Below are 25,557 nucleotides of genomic sequence, written 5' to 3'. Positions count from 1 at the left end.
CATTATTAAATAACGTCTTGTTAGGTAGAAATTGCCTTTTTTAAAAAATTAAATGTGGTTATGTTATGAATTTAATGAAAATCATGTGCGAGAACATTAAACTCACTATGTCCATTTGAACAATGTCCTAGATATAAATTTTAACATCAACTGTTGGCGTTGTAGAGTTTTGGTTCAAGGTTTAAATCAAAGCGTAACTCGAACAGTTTTGGATTAGCGCATGATTTGTCACCGCCGATTGGCACGATGACACAGTTCTTTTGCGCTGGCCTCCACGTTCACCTGACATAACGCAAAGCGATTTTCTCCTTTGGGGCTTTATAAAAGATCTTGTCTACGTTCCACCGCTACCTAATGATTTCAGACGAAGAATGGTAGAGGTTATTGCTTCCATTACTCCGGACTAGTTAACCAAAGCGTGGGAAAAATTGTACCTTAGGTTGTAAGTGTGACATAACTAAAGGTGCACATACTGGACATTTGCAAAAAAAAAAAAACTTTGGTTAGTTAACCTTCAATTTAATATGTGAGTTATTTCATATAGTCTGAATAAAACTTTTATAATATACCATTGGAACTGGGACATTATTTTATGGACATCCTGCGTTGGAAGGAAAATAATTTAGGAAACGACCCCTTTAATGGTATTTGAATGTGATGGTGAATCAACGATAGAAACCACAGTGGTGATGGCACTAAAAAAAAATAAAAAATCACTGCACCCGCGAGAAATGAAGCGGATGATCCCGCACGGCGCTCTTCACGCGCCGACAGGGCGTCATTGGTTCTCCCCCGCCCCTTTCTGCCGCTGATGGACTGCTGTGCCGTCGACATCGCGATTCATGGCTGCTGCAGGCGTGTTTCGCAGCCTATCGGCGCCTCTGCAGCGCCGTTGTAATCTCCGCGCTCTTTTGTGCCTGGTCGCGCCGCTCGCTAATGAGATCTCGTAAACACGACGGCGGCAGCGGCCGCAGAAAAATTCCTCCTCCCGCCCCTCGCCAGGCGAACCAAACAAGAACCCCCTCCTACCCTCTCCCCCTATCTCCGAGGGCAGCGTGCATCGCCCGTTGTTCACCCGGAACACCATCTCCCTGGCCTGGTCGATATCGACAGCGACATCTCGATATCGACATCTCTCTTCTTCCAGCCTCTGCCACTTCCTCCCCGAAACTCCACGTTACCTCGGCGGGAAAACATCGTACCCCAATCTTCACCACCGATAATACTGTACAAATACTGTATTGTGTATACACACATAAAAAAATTTATGTACTTTTAAAAAAATATATATTTATTTCGAAACTACTTGCCGTGAAATAGTTTGTAACACTGCAAGAAATAAAGTGTAACTTTGTGCAACACATGGCTATGGTTATTTTGGAATAAATGAAATGCGTTTTTGGAGATAACACTTCAGTATTTCTTACGGAAATTGGCGTATAATTTTATGTTTTAATCGATGTTTCATCAAGCATTAATTTTTTTAAACCATTGAAAATATTATCGTTTATTTTATGATTGCACATTATTTTGTTTTATTGTGCTTATTAATGTGCGCCGTTAATAATATATATCTATTCTGGAGAACAGTTCAAAAATAATAACTATAACTGAATTCGAACTTAGAATTACTGCGAACACTATTTTGTATTGATATAGTTGTTTTCATATAAATGTACCAATTTACAAATATCTGTAATTTTACATGAATATTTCTGATTAACTTACAAGAAAAATTCATAGTGTACGTATTATTTTTATTTAGTAATAATTCTTGAAGTAAAACTATTTATTTAAAGATTTAGGAAACGGCCTTCAAAACTATCTATTATAAAAAATAACCGTAGGCTTAGTTGAAAATGTCTGTTGTCTGTCTGTTTTTATTAAGATCGACATCTTTCCGGTTCGTTATTGAACTTTATACATTTATGTTCTGAAATATCTTTCGTGTTTATTTTTTGTCAAACGTTTACTCGTCCATTCTGTAACCACCTGAAATGGATGGCGTATAAGTACTGTCAACTGTTTTGCAGTTTTCCAAGTATTAGTATGGGTTTAGGCAACTCAATTCCTTCTTTCTCGATTAATATTGAATGCTATAGCCAAGAAAGTAACCTGATTAAATTTACGAACGGGTTGTAAGAGTCTTTAAGTAAATTGTAGCTTAAAAATGTGTCACCTTATATTAAACCTAACCTTTATATTTTAAGGAAAGTCAAACAATAAATAAAACTTTTACATGACAAAAATATGTGAGAAGAACATTTTCTTTAAATCTTTATTGTAAAAGAAATGAAATAAACACCAATAATTTATTTTTCTCCCCAAATTTATGATATGATGTTTAAAATGAGTGATAGAGTAATTTTAACTCTTGCAAAAGTTTAGAAAGGTTTCACACAAAAAAAACTTTATTGTTATAACCAGATTGGTCTTTAAACATAATTATTCTCAACATCTTTCTGGTAAATAAAAACTTTGGATGGATATAAATTTTCGAAAACTTACGTTGATGATTGCTTATTGCTAGGCGATTTTACAAAATATATTCACGAGCAGGAGTTAAAACAATATTTATACAGGTAACATGTATTTATCTAAATGTGTTCAATATATTTTAATCAGTAATTTTTTATTGATAAAATATAATAAATTATTTACTCATTAAAAAAAGTTACCAATAAAGTAACCTTGAACACTGTATTTAAATTTTTCTTGGTAAAGAAGAAAAGTCATGTAAAAATATTAAGTACAATCTTAAGATAATGTATTAATATCTATATTTAGTTTTTGCACAGGTATTTTCTGTGTGATTTAACAGACAATTCGTTGAAAGTTTATTACCTAGAGAGTCATATAGTTATATTAAAAAAAATTAAAATCTTAAGATCTCGCATTAGGTAAAAATTATGAAATGTACAAATAATGTTCATAGTAATTATTGTGAATATAAATGTTATACATATTTAAGAAAATTTAAAACACTTGTTTTTATTCACGGACATAAAAAATTTCAACGGGCTGTGTAAAGAATATTACCAGTAATAATTTTAAATGGACTCAATTAAATTTTGAAATTATATTTTGTGAACAAAGATAGATTTGGACTTTTCAGGGTAAGATAAAAACTAAAACAATTTTTAAGATTTGAATATCGATTGATTCAATTATTTTGTGTGGTTATATATGTTCAAAATAAATCATTTACAAAATCTGAAATTAATTTAATGTTTTAGACTTGTGAAACTCACACAAGTTAAAGAGAATACAAGAAACAAAGAGTGAACGATATATTACAATACCTACAATTAAAATATTTTTTAAACCACGCATAAAATAAAATACCACTTGCCATTTTTTAATCCTATACATAATTTATTGTTGACTAATTTCGCAGTGTAGATCCACAATAATAGCTCTAAAGGAAAAAATATTCAACCTTTACGATTATAAATTATGATATCACGGAAGAGATTGCACGTTAAGTTAGTTATTTGCAAATTTATTTGCTAGTTATATTTGTACGGCATCATAATGTGTTGTTTTGCTCTTGTTATGTAAAAATAAAGCTACTTTGTTATAGAAGGTAACAGTTTATGGTATCTTATTATAATCAGCTTAAAGTAAGTGAAACAAATACTTATAATGAAGTTCTATTTACATTTATGACAATAATTTATGCTTGGTTATAAATTGATAGTAAATTCGAATATACATTACGGCACACAAGCCTAAATAAAACATAACATGTTTAATAGTACTAAGTTCATTATACATGTTATCATTACATATGTATACCATTTTAAACATTCTATTTATAAATTGGATTGAACCAGAAATATTTCTGTTGATTCCTGAAAAACATATTAAATTAATACAAAACGGCCCTACTTAGCAAACTATTATTTTCTCTAGCACTTTAAAAAAAATAAAGAATTCATAAATTTTTGATTTGTGTATATAAAGTTTTAGTATTCGAAGGCTAGTTTGCACTGATAAAATAATGAAGACATAATCTTCAAAATACCCATATTTACTCATTTTTCTTCTTCGGGTTTTCAGATAATCTTGTTTTAAATAGTTTCGTGTCGTGTCATTATTATCTTTACTATTAGGTATTATAATCATGTCATTTAGTTTTGTTCTTTTAATTAAGTTCTTTCTATGAAACCATCACAGTTGCTGGAATATGGTCATTGTATTCAAAAACTTGCAATAATTTATCCTGTAGTTACAAACGTGTAGATTCAATTTCATTGTTTATTCATTAAGTTTTTGCTCTTTAATTTTTATTCGTAGCTTAGTTGAATTATTAATTTTTTAGCAGTAACAGGGGCTCTTATGGTAATAATTGATAGTGAAAAAAACTTAATTACAAACAATAAATAGTTGAATTAGTAGCAGTCACTGTAAAGTAAAAAAAAATTGAAATGCTATTTTATTTACCGTTTGGCTTTTTTATGCATGAATCTGCAGTTTTTCTGTTTGTTCATTTTAAAATGATTGATTTTTTATGTTTACATCAAATCAGGTGTTAAAACATGGCCTGTTAAAGAAATAATTTATTTTTTCTTATTAAGACATTTTTAATTGGCTCTTTAATTTTGCTAAATTTTGAGGATATCAGATAAAAAAATAAATGTTAGTAATTTAGTTTACTTGATTGCTAATTTTTGAACACTCTGGGCAACTGTAGTTTTATTTAAATATTTTAAAATACATTGCTAGTTATACTTCAATATGTTAGCTATCAGACAAAGTAACCAATCAAATGTCATCTTAAAAGTAAAAAAAATACACATCAAATAGCTTAGATTACCAGCGCTGTGGATCTGAGATCTCTGGCAGCATAGGTAAAGTATTTTAATCCAAACTAAGCTATGAATAACCTTCACATATTAATTTGTTCTATTGTCGTTTTATTTAAAGACAAACTATTTTATGTTTTAACTAAAAATTTCAGTTTAAATCTAATTATTTTTTATAATAAATTGTTTTGTTCAGTCTCTGACCATAGCGTGCAGGTATGTGAAATTACGAACAACCTTTAACTGGTTCAAAACTTGCTGAGGAGTTGGAAAATTCCTGTGGTGCAGAAGTTTGAAGCGCAACAGCAGGTAGCCAGCGCTTCAAACTTGCCGGCAAAACCGCCTGCCTCTTGCTGTAGGCCGGCATAGTTCAGAATTGTATTCGGCTGGAATTTTGGCTCGAACTTAATAATTAAAGCGCTGAATAAATAATTTACACAGCCATCAGCGTGCAAAACCAAGTTATATCTACTAATAACGCTGTATTCAAATTTGCATGAATTATTTTATAAGGCATGGTGCTCAACGAAAAAAGAAATTTTTAATGTTAAAACGTAGTTTAATATTAAATACGTTTTTTAAGCTTTTTCGAAAAAAATATTTTACTGTTTAAAGTATAATTATTAAAAAGGAATTTTATTTTATTTTTTAATACTAAAATATAGACGTTGTATAAAACAGTTTACTTAACATTTGAGGATTATTTCACGGTTCATTATTTATATGTTTTAGTATTTTAAATCGTCCTATTTCTACCACACGTTAGGCATTTTACTTATTTGAATTGAAAATAAACTTTTTAATAATCATTACTTTATATAGCTACATCAAAAACCAGATAAATTAAAAATTTGTTTCAAACGAATATATATTTATAATTAAAAACCTAATTTGCATTAGTAAACGCATATAAAATTTTAAAGATATTTTATTACTATTTACGAAATACATACCACAATTAATAACGAACATAAAAACTTTTTATTAATATTTATAAAACTTTTTGTCATAACGTAGACAGACAATTAATAATATTATCATCAACTTATGCCAATCATATTTCAAACCATCATGCTATGAATTTTAAGCGTTACAGTTCCTTGTAATGTGTCTATATTCGCAATTGCGTATTGTGTTGAAAAAATATCCTAATAACTTAATTTGCGTCGAAGATATTCATAGAATATATTCGTTTTAAAAGCAAAAATGCTAGTGAAACAAAATTTATGAAGCGTATTGTTAGTTTTAGTCAATAAACATCTGAAATGAAAGAAACACAAGTATTGTGTTTTTTTCATAGTAAACGAAAGACGTTAAATAAGTATGTACGTAAAATATTGACAATGTAACCGGAGAGAAATAAAAATATTTGCTAGACATAATAAAATATTGGCTGTCTTCTGAAATATTATAAGTTATTTACTATTACCAATCTTATTTAACAGCTTAGAAACAAATGCATTAGTATCACTGAACTTATAATTTATGTATATATGAAATAAAATACTTATTTTATTCAAGTAGTTTGTGTTAGATATATTTTCAGTAACTTTATCCGTAAAACGTTTCTTCCATTAATCGAAGATGAATTTTTTTTCTGGTCTAAATAAATAGTGAATTTTATATGATGGCCTTCAGTGAGTAATATTTACATTTGCCCTTTTTTACCTTGACTGAAAAAAAATGTTTTTTTTTTTAAGTTTGTCATAAAAATATTTAAAAATCGTAACGGTTTGATAACAGTAAACAAATAAATAAAGCATACCTAATGAAGAATCAGTTTAAAAATGTCTGTACTTTCAAATTTTTTGCTGGAATAATACAGGCAAAAAAAAGATAAGACATTTGAGAAGTGGAATATTACTACATAATATAAAACAAAGTCGCTTCCGCTGTCTGTCTGTCCCTATGTATGCTTAGATCTTTAAAACTACGCAACGGATTTTGATGCGGTTTCTCTTATTAGATAGTGATTCAAGAGGATGGTTTACATGTATAATACATGCATAACGTAGTAGAGAGACGCATAATTTTAGAGGTTTCTAATGTGATGTCGTAAATAAACACATTTTTTTTGCGCTTACATTGCAAACGCTGGCTGAACCCTACGAGATAGATCAAAATAATGTACTACAGTATTGTACACCTTAAAAAGGTCTACAAAAACGTCCGCGATGGTATATGTCTATCTCTTAGGGATAACCCACAATAACCATTTTTTATCCTTTACCTTTTACGAGAAATAATGGCTTATTTACGAAGCGATTTTAAGCAATACAGCATTAATCCTTATCCAATTAAGTACCTTAAATACATTGTGTATTTAATATAGATCAATATGACCCTTTACAGCATGTAATTTAAATTAATATATTCGAAGATATTACATAGCGGTATATAAAGACATTCTGTAGTATATTTAGAATCAGCGTCGCTAGTTTACTAAATGATACAGTTGAATTTGAGATTTAGGCATTTGATGATTTGAAAAATTTTAATTCTGGAATATGGTTTTAGTTATTATTAGATTGTACAAAATAAAGTAAGTTTTAATAATAGCAACTTTCTGTTAAGAATGTGTTTAGATTATCAAATATGTGTGCATAAAACATAGGGGCAAACAAATATTTTTGTTTTAATATCAAATAATAAGAGACATGATTGAAAAAATCTAAGTGGTATAATGAACAACCACAAATATTATATGGCCTCGTTTTTTAAAACAGTAGTCAAATATACTACAGTCAATAGTACTGGATGTCACTAAGTTCGTTTAAGCAACTGTCATCAATACAAATTTTTCAATCTTCATTGCAAACAAAAAGGTCAATTTTTTCTTAATTTACCTAACCAATGTTTATTTAATAACGGTTAGTTAATTTAATAAACTTGTCACATTTTTCATTAAAGTTTTCTCACAAATATTCGTCTCTCGTTACTGTTTTGATTTTAATTAATAATATACTGACACTATGTACAGACATTACTACCCTTAAGTAATGTGTATATTATATTTGTATTTCCTTAAAAAAAAATTTCAACGTGAGGATATAAAGCAAAACCAATTAATAAAACAATTTAACAATATAATTTTCTAAATTTTTTTGGGCACAGTACCAAAACAATCACATTATCCTTAAAATATTATAATGTTTAATTTAAATATACACTAGACTTGGTTTAGTTATTTATCAATGCCGTAAAGATTTTTTATATTACTTGATAACATTATTAATTTTTTTATGGTGGGATGGGCTAATCAATAAGCGGTGTAGAATTCATAACCTTAAGTTGCGTTATATAATTATATATTTATTGCTTTAAAAATTTTGTCTTACAATACAAGCTTTACACAGCTAAGGTTTGATAGGTAGGCGGTGTTTTAAATGTCAGACCAACACTAGATAATCATTTTTTACAAACAGAAATACAATATAAGTCTGAGATATTAAGGAAGCGATCCGTGAAAATAGTACTGTAGTTACTATCTCAGTTTTCACCTGGGCAATTTTCGGAAATCACGGAAAATTACTAAAGGATGATTTTACCGACATTCAATTTCACTTTCTTCGGTATGCCAGATACACTCTTTAATACTAAATAAATTCAATTATTTTGTACAAAAATAGCTGTGATGAAATTTTCAGTCAATATCCAAAAATATAATTAAGTTTTCCCGTTATATGCACTAGAACAGGTGTCTCCAAACTTTTTAGCGTAAGGGCCACTCTGGCTTCTCCACTAAGTCCCAAGGGCCAAGAACTTGCTAGCTCATCACACCAACCTACTGTAAAACAATTTTGGGTCAAAAACAGCCGTGTCCAGTCTGAGGGGTGGTGCTCGCTGGCCGTAGTTTGGATATCCTTTCATTAGACTTAAAAAAAAATGAAAATGGTATAAAACGCTACCCAAATCCAGTGGAAAAACAATGAGCATTAAAAAAATATCTGAATCTAAGTGTTTAAGAACAAACCAAGCATGTGCCTGTCCCTGTGCTATGTCTGAAACTCCTGTGTGATGTTTTCTATTATCCTTGCATGTTCAGTATGTGCACGTTAAACTATTGTGCACGCCCCTTTTCATGTGCATGTATTACTTTAGAAACAAAAGCACGTACTCATTTCAAGGTGTGTGCAGGCTTTTCCATATACATTTTTTGTGAAGTCTGTATTAAATTTTTGGCCTGTGAATAAAATTTTTTTAAGTATAACTCTTTTAATTTAAGTGGATTTTGTGTGGTAACCTATTCAAAAGTTTCCGTTTATTTAAGATTTTGTTTTTTAAATTATGGATGAAATTCAACCCTTTAACATTTGGTTATTAATACCTACATTACAGAAGTGACCAACACTACTTTTAACCGTATGAAGCAGCAGAACTTGAAGTACGAATGCAAATATTTTACTGTGTGAGTAATAACCTTAAGAGTTTTTAACTAACAACTTGGCCGTTCGGTGTTCAAAATAAACCAAAGTTAAAAACAAAAAAAATAACTGCATAATATTTTGTGGTAAACTCGATCGTATCTCAATATAAGTAATATATTAATAACTTCCAACCTTAAATTTGTAAATTGTACTTGCTGAAATTAAAAGAAAGTGTATCTTTTTATGTCAATTAATTTAATAAACTAAGAATTTATGTTGAATAAAGATTGTTAAGTTAATGAATAGTTTTAATAATATTCTGACCTGCACGCACTTTCGTACTGAAATTGGTTGTTTGTAAATGTTTCAAGCAATTTTACTTTTCTCTAGAAATAAACACTTATATGGATTTTCCATGTGTCTTGTATGTTAAATAACTATTTTTGTTTAAATTTATATACTGTATTTGATTTAAGAATAAGAGTTTTCACTTTTTTGTAGACAAATTCAAGAAATAAATATTGTATAAATATTAAATTAATTAAATATTTTGTACGCCCTTATCTAATTAAGCTCTGCAAAATACTATCTGCTGTCAAAATAAATCCTTCTATCGCCTTAAATATATTATATTAAAAAATATTTTAATTTATGATTTTGATTTTCATACAAATAATCCATTTATTTCAAAAATCTTTACCATATTCACTAAACTATTTATTAGGTTATAATTTTGCAGTGTAAAATAATATTTTTTTTCGTTTGATTTATTTCCCCGCTAAACATATATGAAATAATAAATTTTACTTATTTTATATGTTGTATTATGTGTTCATATTTTATTGTTAAATAAAACTTATTTAATTTACAGAATGAGTATTTCCAAGTGTAATATATTGACGTCATCAGTGGTAGCGGTTAAATTTTGGAAATACAATTTTATGTAATGTAAGAAGTGTGTACATATGTCTGCTTTGCTGTTAAACTTTGCTTTATACTAGTTAATAAAACTTAACCTTTCTTCAAAATGTAAACACCCTGCATACACAAAATAACAGTAAATATTCTTAATCAGTATGGAAAACAAATAGATTATTATGTTCAAACACATATTTTATTAGAATTTTAATTTTTGTATTTGTTAATAACATATTTGGTTTATAAACTATAGTTTCATATCTGCTTTCAAGTATTAAATCAATTCCTAATTTTCTATTTGTTGTGTAAATAGAAATTTTAATCTAATTGAGTAAGTGTTATTAATCGTGTAATATAAATAGTGTTCGTAATTTGGTCTTCTATGTCTATTATACTTTTTACTTTGTATGTGTTTGTTTTAAATAGTTTATCTTGAACCATTTTCTGATTTAATCGTATACAAAACATTTTTTCTTAAATTAGTGTTTCTGTAACTTCTTTGCACTTCTCGCTGAGTAATGAAGAATATATGTTAAACTGTGTGTTTTTTCAGTGTTTGCATGGTACGTCTCCGTAACAACTGTTCTGACTTCAGCTCTTCTGTTCCTGTGAACACGCTAAGTTTTCCATGTATATCTTCTTCTTAAAATATGAAATCTTTCGTTCATCTTCAGTGTTGTCAAAGCGTAAACTTATGTCTTTACTGAAGAACCAGTACCGGGTATGGCCAACTTTTGGTTAGAAATATAATTTCAGTTGGACAACAGAAATGAATTTTCTCTCGAATCGCAATAGTGTAATGGAAGCAAAGAGAAGGACTCAAGGTGACAGGAAAATATCGCGTTGTTGTGCACATGCTGGTTTTTTACAAACGAAAATAAAAATAAATTAAAAATGTTTTTGACCTTTTAATATGCACCTAATAAGACAGTCAGTCACCAATGTTTACTAGTTTTTCAAACGATATGTTTAAGATAAGTATGCTATGGGACCCACCTACCCGGCACACACAGTGTATGCAGAAATTCATAAGAAACCACGCGATTTGAAAACAGCTCAAGATATCAGCGTTTACGACAAGCTTTTTAAGAATGCACTGACGTAGTGTGATATTATTTGTTTTCGAGTTGCGTGAAAACGATGAAAATGCGAGTTGTCAGAATAATTAAGCTACGCGGTAAAGATCCTTGAAAGCACTGAAGAAAATATATCTTTTTCTTAATTTCTCCGCTATGGTGTTATGGCCACCACTCAGTTATCGAAGTTGCCCCATGCAGTACGAGAAGACTGCGCGCCAGTCCAGAGGCGACACCGCGTTCGAAGCACCAGCGAGCTTGGCACTTATCATCCCGCCTCGCCGACACAGATCAAAAGCTTCAACACATTTCAAAGGTTTTAGAGCAAAATTTAGTAAAGTAGCGGTAACAATATAGCCATTTCCAATATCTAACTTTCATTTCAAAAACGTGACGCCCGCGGTGCTATGGGAATAGAATTATTTTTCGATTCGGAAATTCTGTCGCGCCCGCGAATTTCGTCGGCTGTCATACGTGATTGGCTGGAATTTTTTTTGTCTCGTCCATAAACGCTATTGCGATTCTAGCGATACATTCACACAAGATATAATATTTAATGGTTCTATGGGGAGGGTGAGGAGGCGAGTCTTCATAACTAGAGACGGGAAAAAATTCGCGCCTTCATTTCGCGATAGGCTAGAATCCAAGTGCGTGTAACTTATTGCCGCTTCAGTGATTGGAACACAGTTTGCCTGAAGGACTGTGAGCCAATGAATGACCCTCAACGTAATATCATAATCATCCCAGTTAGAAGGTGTCACGATTCAGTAGCCAATAAGCTGGTGTAATATTCCCGCGTACATAGAGGAACGTGGAGTCCATCCTAGAGGTCATTCAAAACGCGGATTTTTCCAGTTCCTATTCATAGAGACCGGAAAAATTCGCGGATTAAATTCGTGACATGTTACAATTCAAATAATTATACCTTAGTGCTGCTTATGCCGTTGGTCCACTGTTAATCCGGAGTAATGAGGGCCAATTAGAGACCCTCACTCGTGGAAGTGTCGAATCACAGGCTGGCCAGTCGAGACGTCTCGCAAGTCAGCAGCCAATGAACAGTTGGCATTTGTCCGAGTGTGTAGAGTATAGTGGAGTCTATCCTGGAGGTCATTGAACCCGCGAATTTTTCCGGTCTCTACCTATTCATAACAAATCATAGGCCGGTGTGGCATATTGATAACTGGGCCATATTTAGAATGGTTACTTATTTTCTTTTTTTCGAGAAAAATCGATCTTTATTGCCGGTTGAAAAAAAAATATTGTATCTTGGACCACACTGGAGACTTGGGCCTGCTTTTTTCACCTTATGCCTGCTTCCCCGCTGTGTGTCGGTTCACTGTGCGCCGCTGCGTGTCTCTACTCTGTGTCGTGTGTGTGTGTGTGTTGTCTGCTCTGTGCAGGGGGTCCTCCTGTGTCCACAGACTCTGGCGCAGTCCCGACGGTCGCGATTAAGACGGGCCTTCACGGACGCCACGAGCGATACGATCACCTACGCCAAAACGGTGGGCGCCCAATTCAACCTCACTACCACGCTCTATCACCCGGCCCGAGCGGGGACAATGCCTTGTGTCCAGATAGCCCTGCCACCCGCAACAGATTACACATATTTTCCTTTTTTTTTTTAAATCGAAATTCCCGTTGATTTTTTTTTTTCCAGTGTGTAACATCTCAGCTCTCGGTACACGGCGTTTGGTAGGAGTGATTTCGTGAATGAAACGGAAGTCGCATGGAGCGGAAATGTGTAACCGCGGTGCTGCCATCTGTGGCGGATGCCGCGAACCGTAGTCCACAAAGCCAAAGGGAAACATTATACTTTTAACTGTTTAAAGATTAGCAGTGGGTTTAGGATTCATTTCAAGTAATCATCGCTTTTATCGGAGACGTTTTATTATAGGATAGTCTAAAATTTTGGTCTACTAACAACGTGTGACTTGTGTCAGGAAATGTAGCTGAAAACAAAATTTTCTATATCAATCAAGCTCGGAATTTTTTTAAAGAATTCTACGTTTAATTTTGTGTCCGAGTTTCGTATAAGTTTAATCTAAACATTAGAACACATGAATTTTGCTCGTTACCGAGGTTAGATGTTACACATCTCTGGCGAGTGCTAAATAACTCGCTCACATTTTTTTTTCTTTCCTTAGTATTGCCTGCGAACACAAGTTACCTGTGGAAATGCCAGTAGCCGAAAACTCCACCTCCCGGAAAAATTGTCTTGTAAATATTTTGTACATTTTTGCACATAAGATTGGAAAGGCTTGCTGTACATCAGCTTTTACTTGTCTTATTGTTTCGCTTATCGTCGTGCATTGCTGAACGTGACAGAAACAGTTTAGGCCCGCTTTTACTGAAATGCGCATTTTTTTTAAATTTTTTGCTAATTTAGTCCGCTAGTTATTGGTATTTTTTTTGCAGAGTTGTGTTTTAAATTTTAGTTACGCTGCTACGACGATTCTAATATAATTTTTTTATTTATTCACTGCCTGCCACACTACTTTGCTAGTGGTTTTATAGTGTAAATATGTTTCAATTTAACTAATTTTTGTATTAAAAAATAAAGTTATATATTGGATATAATTAATCTATTTACTGAAATTAATGATTCATGTTTCTTCCCTTAGTTCATAAACATTTTCTGAGATATGTCACTACTGGTGGTAAATATCTACTTATAATACAATTAATAGGTAAAATTTAAAAAATATAATTTTACGACATAAGAATTGTCACTGTAACACCCTAAGGTTAGTGATTCTTAAAATAAAACATTTATTTATGGTACTGTTTGGTTCTTAATTTGAAAAAAAGTTATCGAAGGCAGAAAATTTGCTACTAGTACCCAAACGAAGACTCAGAAGCACTTTTTCACAAAAAACGAAGAAAAAGCATTAAAGAAATTTGTAAAAATTTTACAAAAAATCGAATGACAGAAGACATTTCACTCTTTATTCTGGAAACTTAAGTGTCACTATTTAACGCACACTTAAAACTGGTAAAAGTATACAATTTTACACTTTTTACAGTACTATAGATTGGAAAACCACAAATTGGATCATTTTACTTATTATTTGTTTATAGTACTCACATTTTTTTCTGTTCACACGGCCTTATACCAGGAATCATCCTAGCCAAATCAAGTAGATATATTTCATAATTTCTAGGAAACACGTGAAAAATGTTAAATGCAAGTTGTTTGGGAAATTTAGTTATAATTATTTTAAATATATGGCTGTAGTATATTATTAATATATTTTACAAAAATAAAAATCTTAATAGGAGCTTAAATTTCATCTGGCATCCATACTTTAAGCTTGATTTCCTCCTTTGCAAAAATTTTCTTTAAAATATATTTTAAATATTGGAATTTTTAAAATTATCAATATTACAAGTTAACTGAAATAATATCTATTTCAGAACATTCATTACTTCAAATATGTCATTATTGCGATCATTTATAAAATAAAATATTAGTGATTATTGAAGGTTTTTCTTAATCAGTAAAAAAATATACCATTAGGAAATATAACTTAAGGCTTAAATTATATATTTAAAAATTATAAAAATTGGACTTTCTGCTGCATTTATAGTTATCTCATGTAAAAACCAGCATGGTACAGACGCTTAATGGCATTAGAAGTAAATTAGACAATGTTGTTCAGTAAGCAGTATGAATTCCGAAATTTAAAGAATGTAAACTGTTCGCTCCATTACTTTAATTTTCACATACCTTAACTCCCAGAATTTGCAAACCAATATCTATGAAATAAATTATTTTCGATATTTTAAATGGTTTTTTACAGCCACATAACGGTGAAGTGTAATATTGCATACGAAAAAAGAAAATGTGCAAGTAGAATTGAAATGCGTGTTGATTGGATACTTTATAAAAAGGAAAAGGCTTACAATGAATGATGCAGGTGATTATGAACATGCTGATAATATGTCTTTGATTAATTTTTTTTCTAGAACCTTATTAAAGATGATAAGATAACTCAATCATTATAAATCGCCTTAACTTGTAAGTATGTGTTTATAACCGGCAAAAACTTTGGAATTATTCTAAGTAAAATATTGAGGAAAAAGAGTCATTTCCTGTAAATAATATATTATTTCATAACGTTTGAAATCCTATTAATTTAAAGTTATAAAAAACTTTAATCATTCGTCATTAAATAACCATGTACTCAATAAATTTGAGAATATAAATAATTGGTGTCATTTAAAAATATCATGCATTGATCAAAATTTTATTTTGTTTACAAAAATATTTCTAAAAGAAGATTATTGTAAAATAGCTTCAAGAAAATGTGTAATAAAGCAATTAATATTTGATTATTTTGTGACAAATTGAGTTTAAGTTATATTTAAAACATGTAAATTCATTCAAAATAATAGAAACATATTTAATGTTTTATATTAATTTAAATAACAATTAAAAATTGTAACTTACTTATTTCTTATTCCATGATTTACACTTCAAACATTTTTACCGTAGTAAATAATTTTACTTTAAATATTTTGAATGAATTCTAGGCATTATATATTAAAATGAAAGGACTGGTCTAAAATTTTAATCTTTTACACATGATTAGTACTTTAAATATTTTTTAGTTATATACCCAGCACATTCCTGCACTTAAAAACACTTTTTTATCCACACACGAACGCACTTTAAAAGTTATCTTTTGTTCTTCAATTATCTCAATACACACCACCTTTGTACATATATATAGTTCAACAGTATTTCAGCTTTACACACATTTTAAATATAGATTTACCTTAAAAGTATTGCCACTCCATAGCTGCACTGCCTGAGTATACTACACGTTTAATCTTGATTAATATTAATATCTATGGTAAGATTTTATTATTTTGCCTGTAAAGTTTAATTAAAACTGTTAAGTGTTAAAAGTGTTCTCTGTCTCTGGTTTTAAATGTCATAAATGAGTCGCGAATTAATTTCAGTAATTTGTATCAGTTTACCCAAACATTTATTACTGTTAGTAACTCGTGAAAAAAGTTTTAAGGCTGACTAAAAATACGGAAGATTTCTTTGTTTCAAACTAAGTTTTTAATTTTTTTAATGTTTTAAAAAAATTATAAGTATATATAATATGAGACACGGTATTCTTTGAAATTTTAATAACTGAAACGTAAAACATCAATTAAAGTATCAAACAGTAAGTGCTGGAATATGTCTACGTGCAAAGTCTGAATGGACGTATCGTGGATAAAGCTCTGGCTTTATTAAAGTCTTACGAAAAAACTCATAAGTTTTTTACCGAAAAAATATAAATATCCAATGAGACATTTACTATTAATAATTTTCGTTTATAACAATGAAAATTACGTACGTGATAAGTGCAGTAGTAACTTATTCGTTGATACCAATTATAACACAAAGGTACGATTCTGTCGTGCGCACTTTGGCGTGACTAAGACGTGAATCACGTAGCACAAATACGTTTACGAACAATACACTGGAACCGATAGTTATTGATTTTGTAAATGAAACAGAAATATTCATGCAATATTACAATAATTTGTAAATTTTTACATTTACATTTAAAAATTTTTATGTCAACAAAATAGTATTTCCAGTAATATGTAATGGGTTCAGCCTCGGGCATTTATGATTTTTGTTGTCCCAGTACTTCCAATAGGTAAAGTTATGTATTAACCTGCATAACTTTCCAGTATTAACTGCGCACACTTGAAGTCCAATTCTTCCCAGACTTTGATTAACAAGTCCGGAGTAATGGAAGCAATGGCCTCTACAATTCTGTGACTCAACTCTGGCAAATCATTAGGTAGTGGCGGAACGTAAACACGATATTTTATTTAAAAAAAAAAAAAAAGAGCTCTGTCGTCTCGATCTTTACAACCAATCCATCGGACAGGGACTTCGACGTTCAATAACTCTCGTACAAAGAAATTCCAATAAGGAAGGGCTCCATACTATCGACAAATAATGTTAACAAGTTCACACTCTACAAAATGGGGGAAGAGCCATTCTTTCAACTTATGTGGCACTGCAAACGAGAAAACCACAAGTACTCGCACATGCGCTTATCTAAAACTGTCTGAGTTGGCTACCATTTAATCGTGACCTTGAACCAACACTCTACAACGCTTACAGTTAATACTATTAAAATTTATAACTGGGACATTTTAATGGCTAGACGAGGCCTAGGAACTAGCTTTGGGCACATGCTGATGTAAGAATTTGTCAACTGCATAAAATTTTGCACAGGAGTTCCTTACATAACGTTAAGCACTTAAAAAAAAGATTTTTGAAAAATCATCCCCCGAGGGAGTTAAAAGGGGGATGAAAGTTTGCATGGAAGTTCGTCACATATTTGAAGTCATAAATATGGTAATTGGTGTGTAGACCTCCGTTTGCAAATTAAAGTCAGTTGTATAAGCGTTTTTTTTTGGGGGGGGGGGGGGGGGTGAGGGGATAATTCATTCCCTACGGGGTAAAATAAGGGACAAAGTACGTAATTTTTGAAATTAGAAACGTTAAATTTTTGGTATTTATGCTTCTGAAGAATACAAGTTTCGACTGTTTTAACGGTGGATTCAACAAGCCTAGTATTTAAATCAGTTTGCAGATGCATGAGCGCGGATCATCCGAGCGCCTGACTCAGGGCAGGTGAAACCTACCACAAGAAGAGCATGCGCAGGTAGAGACTCCTCGGCCTGTGGAAGGGAGGGAGGGAGAGAGGAAGGTAGGGAGGGAGGGAGGGAGGCAGGGCCTCGCAGTCGAGCGCCGGCGGTCAAACGGGGCAGGATGGAGGCGGCGACCCGGTAGGCCGGCGGGAAGGTGAAGAGGGGAGTGGAGGGTAGAGCAGCAGCAGGGAGCATGGCCCGGCGGCGGCACGCGACGCGGCGCTGAAGCGCGGGGAGACAGCGGCAGATGCGCGCGCGGGCGCCCGGGGGCCGCCGCGGCCTGGGGTGGTCTTGGTCGTCGCCGCATCGCCTCGGCCGGAGGTCGCCCCGGCATGCGGGCCGGCGGCGGCGGCGCTGCTAGGGCCGGGAGGCCGCTGCGGCGGTGCCCGCTAGCCGCCGCGGTCCATGCTAGTCGCCTTCGTCACCCGGAGCACATCGTCTGCGTCTGCCGAGGTACGCCCCGACTGCCTGTTTCCCGCGACCCGTCACAGAGTTGCCGTGTGCCTTTCCCGAGCTCGTCAAGTAAGCTCCGTTCGGTCATACAAACCAATAAACTTCACATTTTCACATAACCTCCATTCAGTTACAACAACTTTCTGCTGCAATGCTGCACCGGTTTCGTTTAACCCTTTTTTTTTTTGCATGGAAAATTAAACCTGTTGACAATCTTAATTTTGTTGATATTCGATTCATTAAAAAAAGCCCTTTTTCATCCCCCCCCCCCAAAAAAAAAATTAGGGAACCCTCATTTTTCGATTCGAATACACAGCACTTTTTGCAATGCTGCACCATTCATAGAAGTTCGCCACCTGGAAGTTCAACCTGTTGACAATAGTGATTTTGTGATTTTCGTTTAATTAAATCAATAAAATTGACGCCCTTTTCGTTCCCAATTAAAAAAAAAAAACGGTAGCCATCGTTTCTCGTTTTTAAGTTACGGAGATTCCTTTAAAAGTTTTCCGGAGATGTTTACTAAGCGCCTGTGCTTGGGCCGCACGCACATGCTTGTTCGAAGTCCATGATGCCTATGGACAAGTTGTTCCGTGCCATTCCCAGGGGGTGAACTTCTATGCAGAGTGGTCGAAGGAGTTGGTGCAGCGTGGCGAAAAGTGCTTGGAAGCGAATGACGATCATGTGAAAATGTGAAGTAGATATTTATTAAACTAATGCTGCCAAAAAAACAGTTTTCTCAAGAGGTTATTTTTTTATGTCAAAACGTAGCTTACTTTACGAATAACCCTCGTAAGTAAAGCTTTAAAGATAACAACTTTCTATATTCTTTATTTTCCTTAAAATACTGTATTAAAATTGTTGTCTAACAAACCCCACTTAATGATCAAATATATTAACATCTATTCTAGTGGGATTCTTTTATAGCAATTAAACAATTTTTTAGCATTTAAATTAAAACAACTACGTTTTATTTTCCTAACTAATTGTCAAGTAGGGTGATTTAAAAATGGAATATAACCCCATCTTTATGGGTTAAACAAATACGTAGTTATAATGCGTTTAAGGTTTTACTACGCTACAAAATAAAATAAATAAAATTCAACTCTCGAGAATGTAATTGAGTCCGAAGAATTCCTTCAAAATATTTAACCAAGTGCTCACAATGTAAAAATAATCATCCCGAGAGCTGAACTGAAGCTATTACCTATGTCTTTACGTGCAATATGGGAGTGATACAGCTACCATGTTTTCAGAGAGTAGGTATTATGTTTTCACCAAAATATACAAACAAAACAAAATGGTAAAATCTTCCATGGCATTTCGTATGTTTTCTAACCTTTTTCCAGGCAAGGTTAGTAAAAAAGTTTAAAATTTTGTATAAGGTTTATTTTCAAACTAATGGCATCTAGTAAGATGAATTAAAATATTTATTAACAATTGAAATTATGATAAAGCAATTTCATGCTCTTAATTATTTATCTATTAACAAAGGAATACTCCAAAATATTTAGTGTCTTACAATAATATTCTCAAATAACCACCTAAATAATGACTATTTCTCATAGATAAAATCCGAGTACAAATGAATTTATAACATGTGCGTATTTTAGAGCCTGAATATTTGCGCAATGGCATGACTACGGAAGGGCAAAATTAAAACTAATATTTGTAAATTTCTTTTTGTCATATACAAAACGAAATATATTAAACTAGCTTAAATAGTAATACTTCGTTTCAATTCTCATAGTTAAGTGAATTACCGCTCTCATGTTTGCTCTAAAGCAAACATTTCTGAGTTTTCATTGGTATATATATTTTTTAAACCACGTTTAATCACATTCTATACCTCTAAACATTCTTTTTATTTTATCCAAATATTTTTAAAATATCCAAACTGATTTCTTCCTTGTTCACAGAATAATTTAAAAGCAATATGGAAAATAAAAATATTTTAAACATTTATATTGGGTTCCAGATAATGTAACGTCAATATAAAAATAATGTGCATTAATGAGTTTAAGAACTTAAAAATTAATAATTTTTTTTTGCGATTTCATCTTTAAAATTGTAAACCTAAAATATATTTGATACCTTCGGTTAGTTTGGAAATTTTTCTAATAATATTATTTTAGTTTGCAAGAGAAAATTTTATTATTGGCCTAAGAATGATTTATCTTTGTGATTTGATAGTACTATTTTTTTTGTTATCACAAACAATATTTATGGTAACTATACTGCACATTAAAAAAATATTTATAACAAAATTTCTTTGGGTAGTAAATTGTGTTTACTTAAAAATTTCTTGCCCAGTGTTGTACACCGGGAGGTGCAACACTAGACGGTAGATTTAATAACGAGATAGAGAAGTGCTACGCGTAAATATATTTTTATTTGAAACCAAATATAAGACAAACATAAAAATTGAACATGTTCTCAGATTCATACACTTGGTCTCGTAGTACAGTTGTACTCATGAACGATTGACTTTCTGTGAACACAAAATAATACGGTAATTACACACCTGCAATTATAAGACAACACAAATTATTTAAAAGGCCTTTGCTTTAAATTTTACTTTTACAAGACATTTCCTGGACAGCGCGAACAATATTTAAAATTCTCACAAAATTATTTTATTGTAAACAGTTTATGCAATAAGAATCTCCAAATTATTTCTCGCAACCTGAGAAAAATATTAATAGCTGAAATGTCTGCAAAAATTGTTGTCTCACTAATTACTACATGAAATCTGAGAAAATGATTATAGGTATGATTGTATGTGTATTTCTCTTGGTATAACTGTCCTAGCTTATGCCCGCTCGAAATAGCGCGTTTATATTAAAAGTCGCTCGCCTGCTATTCCGGCGCCACAGTCGTGGAGTTGCGCAGACGAGTCCTCGCGGCGAGTGGACACTCGCTGTCTGTACTCGCTCCGTGACGTCCTCACTGCTCCTCCTGCAGCTACCGCCCTCCCCCCGCCGCCAGCCTCTCCTGCTGCGCCTCGGCTACCGACTCGCTCCACGAGTAAAACTCGCAGCTGCACAGTCTCCAACTGATCCACGTAAATTACCTCGTGCATGATTCTCATATTCCGTGTAGCATTGAACACGACGACCCTTTTGGATAGCGACTATGTTCGCTCGTCACTCGTGCTGTGCCAAAATCGTGTGGTAAAGAGTTTACTTGAATATCTGAGCTGCCCGCATCTTACACCTGCCGACCTTATTTAAACAACTGCCTCGAATTTAAATATTGAATACCACTTAAATTTAACGTTATACGTTTCCAACAGAGTACTGTTGCAACAAATTCAACGACATTAAGTTGCTTGCAACCTCCGTCACTGTTTCATTTGCTCGCATGCTACCAAGTTCCCGAAGTATAGTCGTACCGCACATGTCCCTTGTAGACGTAACACGTAGAACTCTGCGTTTGCGTTAATTGTTACCTTCCCGCTTTTGACGTACTCGTTCCAGGTCCTGCACTCGTCCTCGGCGAAGATGGGCCGAGTCCTTGTCACAGAATAAAGATTGGTGTCTTACCAGACGAAAATGTCGAAGTCCAGCTGAGTCTTCGACGTCCTTCCTTCAGTTTAGCGTGGCGTTGCGTGGCAGCGGTCGGGCGACAGTCGGTGCAGTGTGAAGGCGGCTTCGGTAGTAGCTTGTGCTCGGGCAGTAGAAACACACACTTCTCCTCTACCTCTGCTTCAGCCTCTCGGCAATTTATTTATTTACTGACGTGACAACGCCTAATAAATCGATGAACGCCGGCTGCACGCACGAAAAAGTGTCCCGATACGCACATTGTCCCGTTACGCTGTGTCCCGTTAAGCTCATTGTAAGCTTGCGCCGCATCTATCTCTCTTCCACTCGATTGGAACAACCATAGTTATTACTTTTTCGAGGCACATTAAACTTGAAACACTCCAATTCGTTTCCTACTTTTCCTATCATCGTCCTATCCTTAACAGAATAACACAGATTGGAAGAAGTTATATAGCAAACATGTATAAAAGTTATAGTTAAAATAATCTCTTTGTTAAAGTAATAAACACATATGAATTAATGAGTGAATATAAAATTAATTTATCAATTAAATTGTAGATTTTATTTCACTCCTTCTTTGTATCCATACGAAATAGTGATAATTCAATAAAAATGATTCAATTTTATTCATAAAAGTATGCAATCATTTCATCAATGTTTTGCTATGACGTTGTCACGTTAAACTATCGTCCGTAAACCGACTTTACAGACAACCAAATTTTTTTCTAACATAACTAAAACTAAGTTTATTTGGGAGGGGTCCAGGTCAGGGGAGGGACCTAGGTGCGTCTCAGGCCGAAGCCTATACGCCCAGGTAAAACCTGCTTAGACACAGGGAAAACCTTGGGCTCTGTCATACGGGAATCCTTCTTTTCACAGACGAGAGAGCCAATTTCCCGATCGTGCATCTTTGTTTTTTTTTTTGTTCGTTGTAAATAAATATGGCGGTGTTGATAAAAGGATACTAATGGTCAATTGTGTTAGGTTAGCTACATTATAAATAATTTATAACATTGTGGACGGTTGATTTAGTTAGGATAGCTACATAAAAGATACGGGGGAAAAAAAAAACATGAACTTCGGGGAACTTCGGGTGTTGGCTCTCTCGTCTGTGAAAAGAAGGCTTTCCCTGTCATACGGGGTGCAAATTTGCATGCATTAAGTGTAGGAGAATACAGAAGACGGAGGATGGTCTGGATGAAGAGTTGGACAGAGTATAAAAGAGTCTACCATGCGAGGGGGTTGGGCACTTGGACTCTTGGTCCGCTTTGCTTTTTATCCAGGACTGGATTAAGTGACCAGGGACGCAAGCGTCATTGGTGGTGAGTGGCGACACTGGCCACTCACTCGGCTGCAAGTCAGCACCTGAAACTAAAGAAGTAAAAGTGAATAACACCAGAAATATGTTACAATCAGCATCTAGGCCTACTGGGGTCCCCTATTTATACCAGCAAGCCCCGTGACGAACATTTCTCTCCAGAATGTTCCATACCGTAGCCGCCACTTGGTCACGTGGCGATGACGTCAGGGCCGTCGCAGGCAGCCAACTTTTGAAAGTGGCGACGGACATGCGTGGTGATATTGGAAGTTGGCGGGTAGCCCGCCACCAGGCGGCAATGCCTCCAGGGAGTAATACTTGGTGCACACCTAAGTCACTTACACAACAATTTATATAGTACGTTACACACGAAACAATGTTTGTTTAAATGCTAGTTATTTAAAATAAGTGGTGTGACACTTAAGCCCTTAAAAATAAATATTACTGAAAATACTCCATAGTAATAAAGTTGGTTTCCGGTTGTGTGAATCGAAGATTTAAATAGAGATGTTAATGCTAAAGTTACCAGAAGACAGGTTTTATTTTTAAAAAAAAATCTTCCGTGAATTTTTAGAGAAACATCAATACGTAGAAGCAGCTTCTGATACAAAAATCACACTGTTGTTACGTATTGAAAAAACTTTAACTCTTAAAAAATATTACACAATAGGTAAATTTCTATCACTTTTTAGATAGATTTAGAAGAAAAATAGAATACCTATTGCAGTCGTCACCATAGTGTGGCTAACAGATACATTTGCCAATTTTTTGTTTCATATTTCTTAAACCCAAAAACTATCATCAACTCCAAAGTTTATTTAGTTATATATACGTATATATCAACGTATTTAATTATCACCTTTTTATTGAGATACTAAATGCCGTAATGTTTTACATATTCCTGCCTGACAGATACATTAATTAACGGGATGAAAAATCTCGGTCATTATTTTAATAGAAAAATATCAGACCAAAAATGTGTAACTGCAGAAGATTTATTGAAAAAGTAAATAATTACTTAAACTTAATTTATACAATTATATTATCATCCGCTCAAAATTTCTGCTATGCTAATAAATATGATCTAAAGGTTTATTTAAAATAATTTTTAATATGACCAACCATTATTACAAAGGTTGGGAAAAAATGTAGCCGAAAGTAGTATAGGATAGTATTTCCGGAAACAGGATGCAGGTAGTGGATTGAAGATTGTCGGTCCGCCATCTTGGATTCTGACGTCACGGCTGCCATCTTGGATGAGCGTAACGGGACATATCGTAACGGGACATAGCGTAACGGGACACAGCGTAACAATACATAGCGTAACGGGACACAGCGTAACGGGACATAACGCAACGGGACAATCACATAACGGCGGCCATTTTGGATCCGCCATTTTGGATGACGTCATTGTATTCTAGAAAATTCCGGCGATGTGTTTTCCGCCATATTGGATGATGACGTCACCGTTGCAATTTTCGTTACGGCCGCTATCTTTAACATTTTTATTTATTATCCGATTTTAATAAAAAAAAAATTAAAAATTATAAAAAAATTAAATAATAAAATTTTAATAAATTATTTATAAAAAATATACATTAACGACACGGAGTTCGGAGTCCTCGGTTCGAACCCGGCGAGTGCAAAAAAATTAAAAATGGCGACCGATCCTTCCCTCACAGTGGACGCAGGCAGACTGACCCCACCACTTATACCAAAGTATACATATCGTCACCTAGTATGACGTAATGTCCACCATCTTGAAATTTGGACGCCATCTTGAAAATCTTTATTTATTATCCGATTTTAATGAAAAAAATTCCAAAATTCATCAAAAAATTAACGTATTTGAATTCTGTTTGATTATATCTATTCCCGTCCTTGGTTCGATTCCCGGCGAAAGTAAACGGTCGATCCTTCCTCCATGAAAGCTACCTAGACTGATCTACCACCACCACCAGTACCAAGGTATATATCATCAACTGGTATGACATCATGTCCGCCATCTTATCTTCATCCGCTGGAGACCACCATCTTGTTTTCGTCTGCTAGAGTGTGCCGATACCATATAGTATAATTATCTGGTCACCATATTTTTGTCCTCAACTGTTGACATTAAACATTGACCTTGGCCTTTGACCTTGACCTTGAACTTTGACCTTGACCTTGAAATTTGACTTTGGCCTTGAAATTTGACCTTGACCTTGAAATTTGACCTTGACCTTAAAATTTGACATTGACCTTGAAATTTGACCTTGAAATTTGACCTTGACCTTGAAATTTGACCTTGACCTTGAAATTTGACCTTGACCTTGGAATTTGACCTTGACCTTGGAATTTGACCTTGACCTTGAAATTTGACCTTGACCTTGAACTATGAACTTGACTTTGAAATTTGAC

The 25,557-nt window shown here is 33.4% G+C and overlaps 1 protein-coding gene across 2 annotated transcripts in view; it reads left to right on the top strand.

Moving 5' to 3' along the window:
• Nucleotides 1-25,557, top strand: part of LOC134532737 (small conductance calcium-activated potassium channel protein) — a 768,096-nt gene that overhangs the window by 476,290 nt on the left and 266,249 nt on the right. The window contains exon 3 of one of the 2 annotated variants that reach the window (XM_063369548.1): nt 12,591-12,671. The exons of the other annotated variant lie outside the window; for it this stretch is intronic. Coding sequence (XP_063225618.1) covers nt 12,591-12,671 — 81 coding nt within the window. The remainder of the gene's footprint in view (nt 1-12,590; nt 12,672-25,557) is intronic. 2 annotated transcript variants of the gene reach the window in all.

This window comes from Bacillus rossius, chromosome 1, assembly GCF_032445375.1.
Source record: "Bacillus rossius redtenbacheri isolate Brsri chromosome 1, Brsri_v3, whole genome shotgun sequence".
NCBI classification, from domain to species: Eukaryota; Metazoa; Arthropoda; class Insecta; order Phasmatodea; family Bacillidae; genus Bacillus; species Bacillus rossius.
The sequence above is the reverse complement of the archived record's forward strand: the minus strand, read 5'-3'. Positions and strand labels throughout refer to the sequence as shown.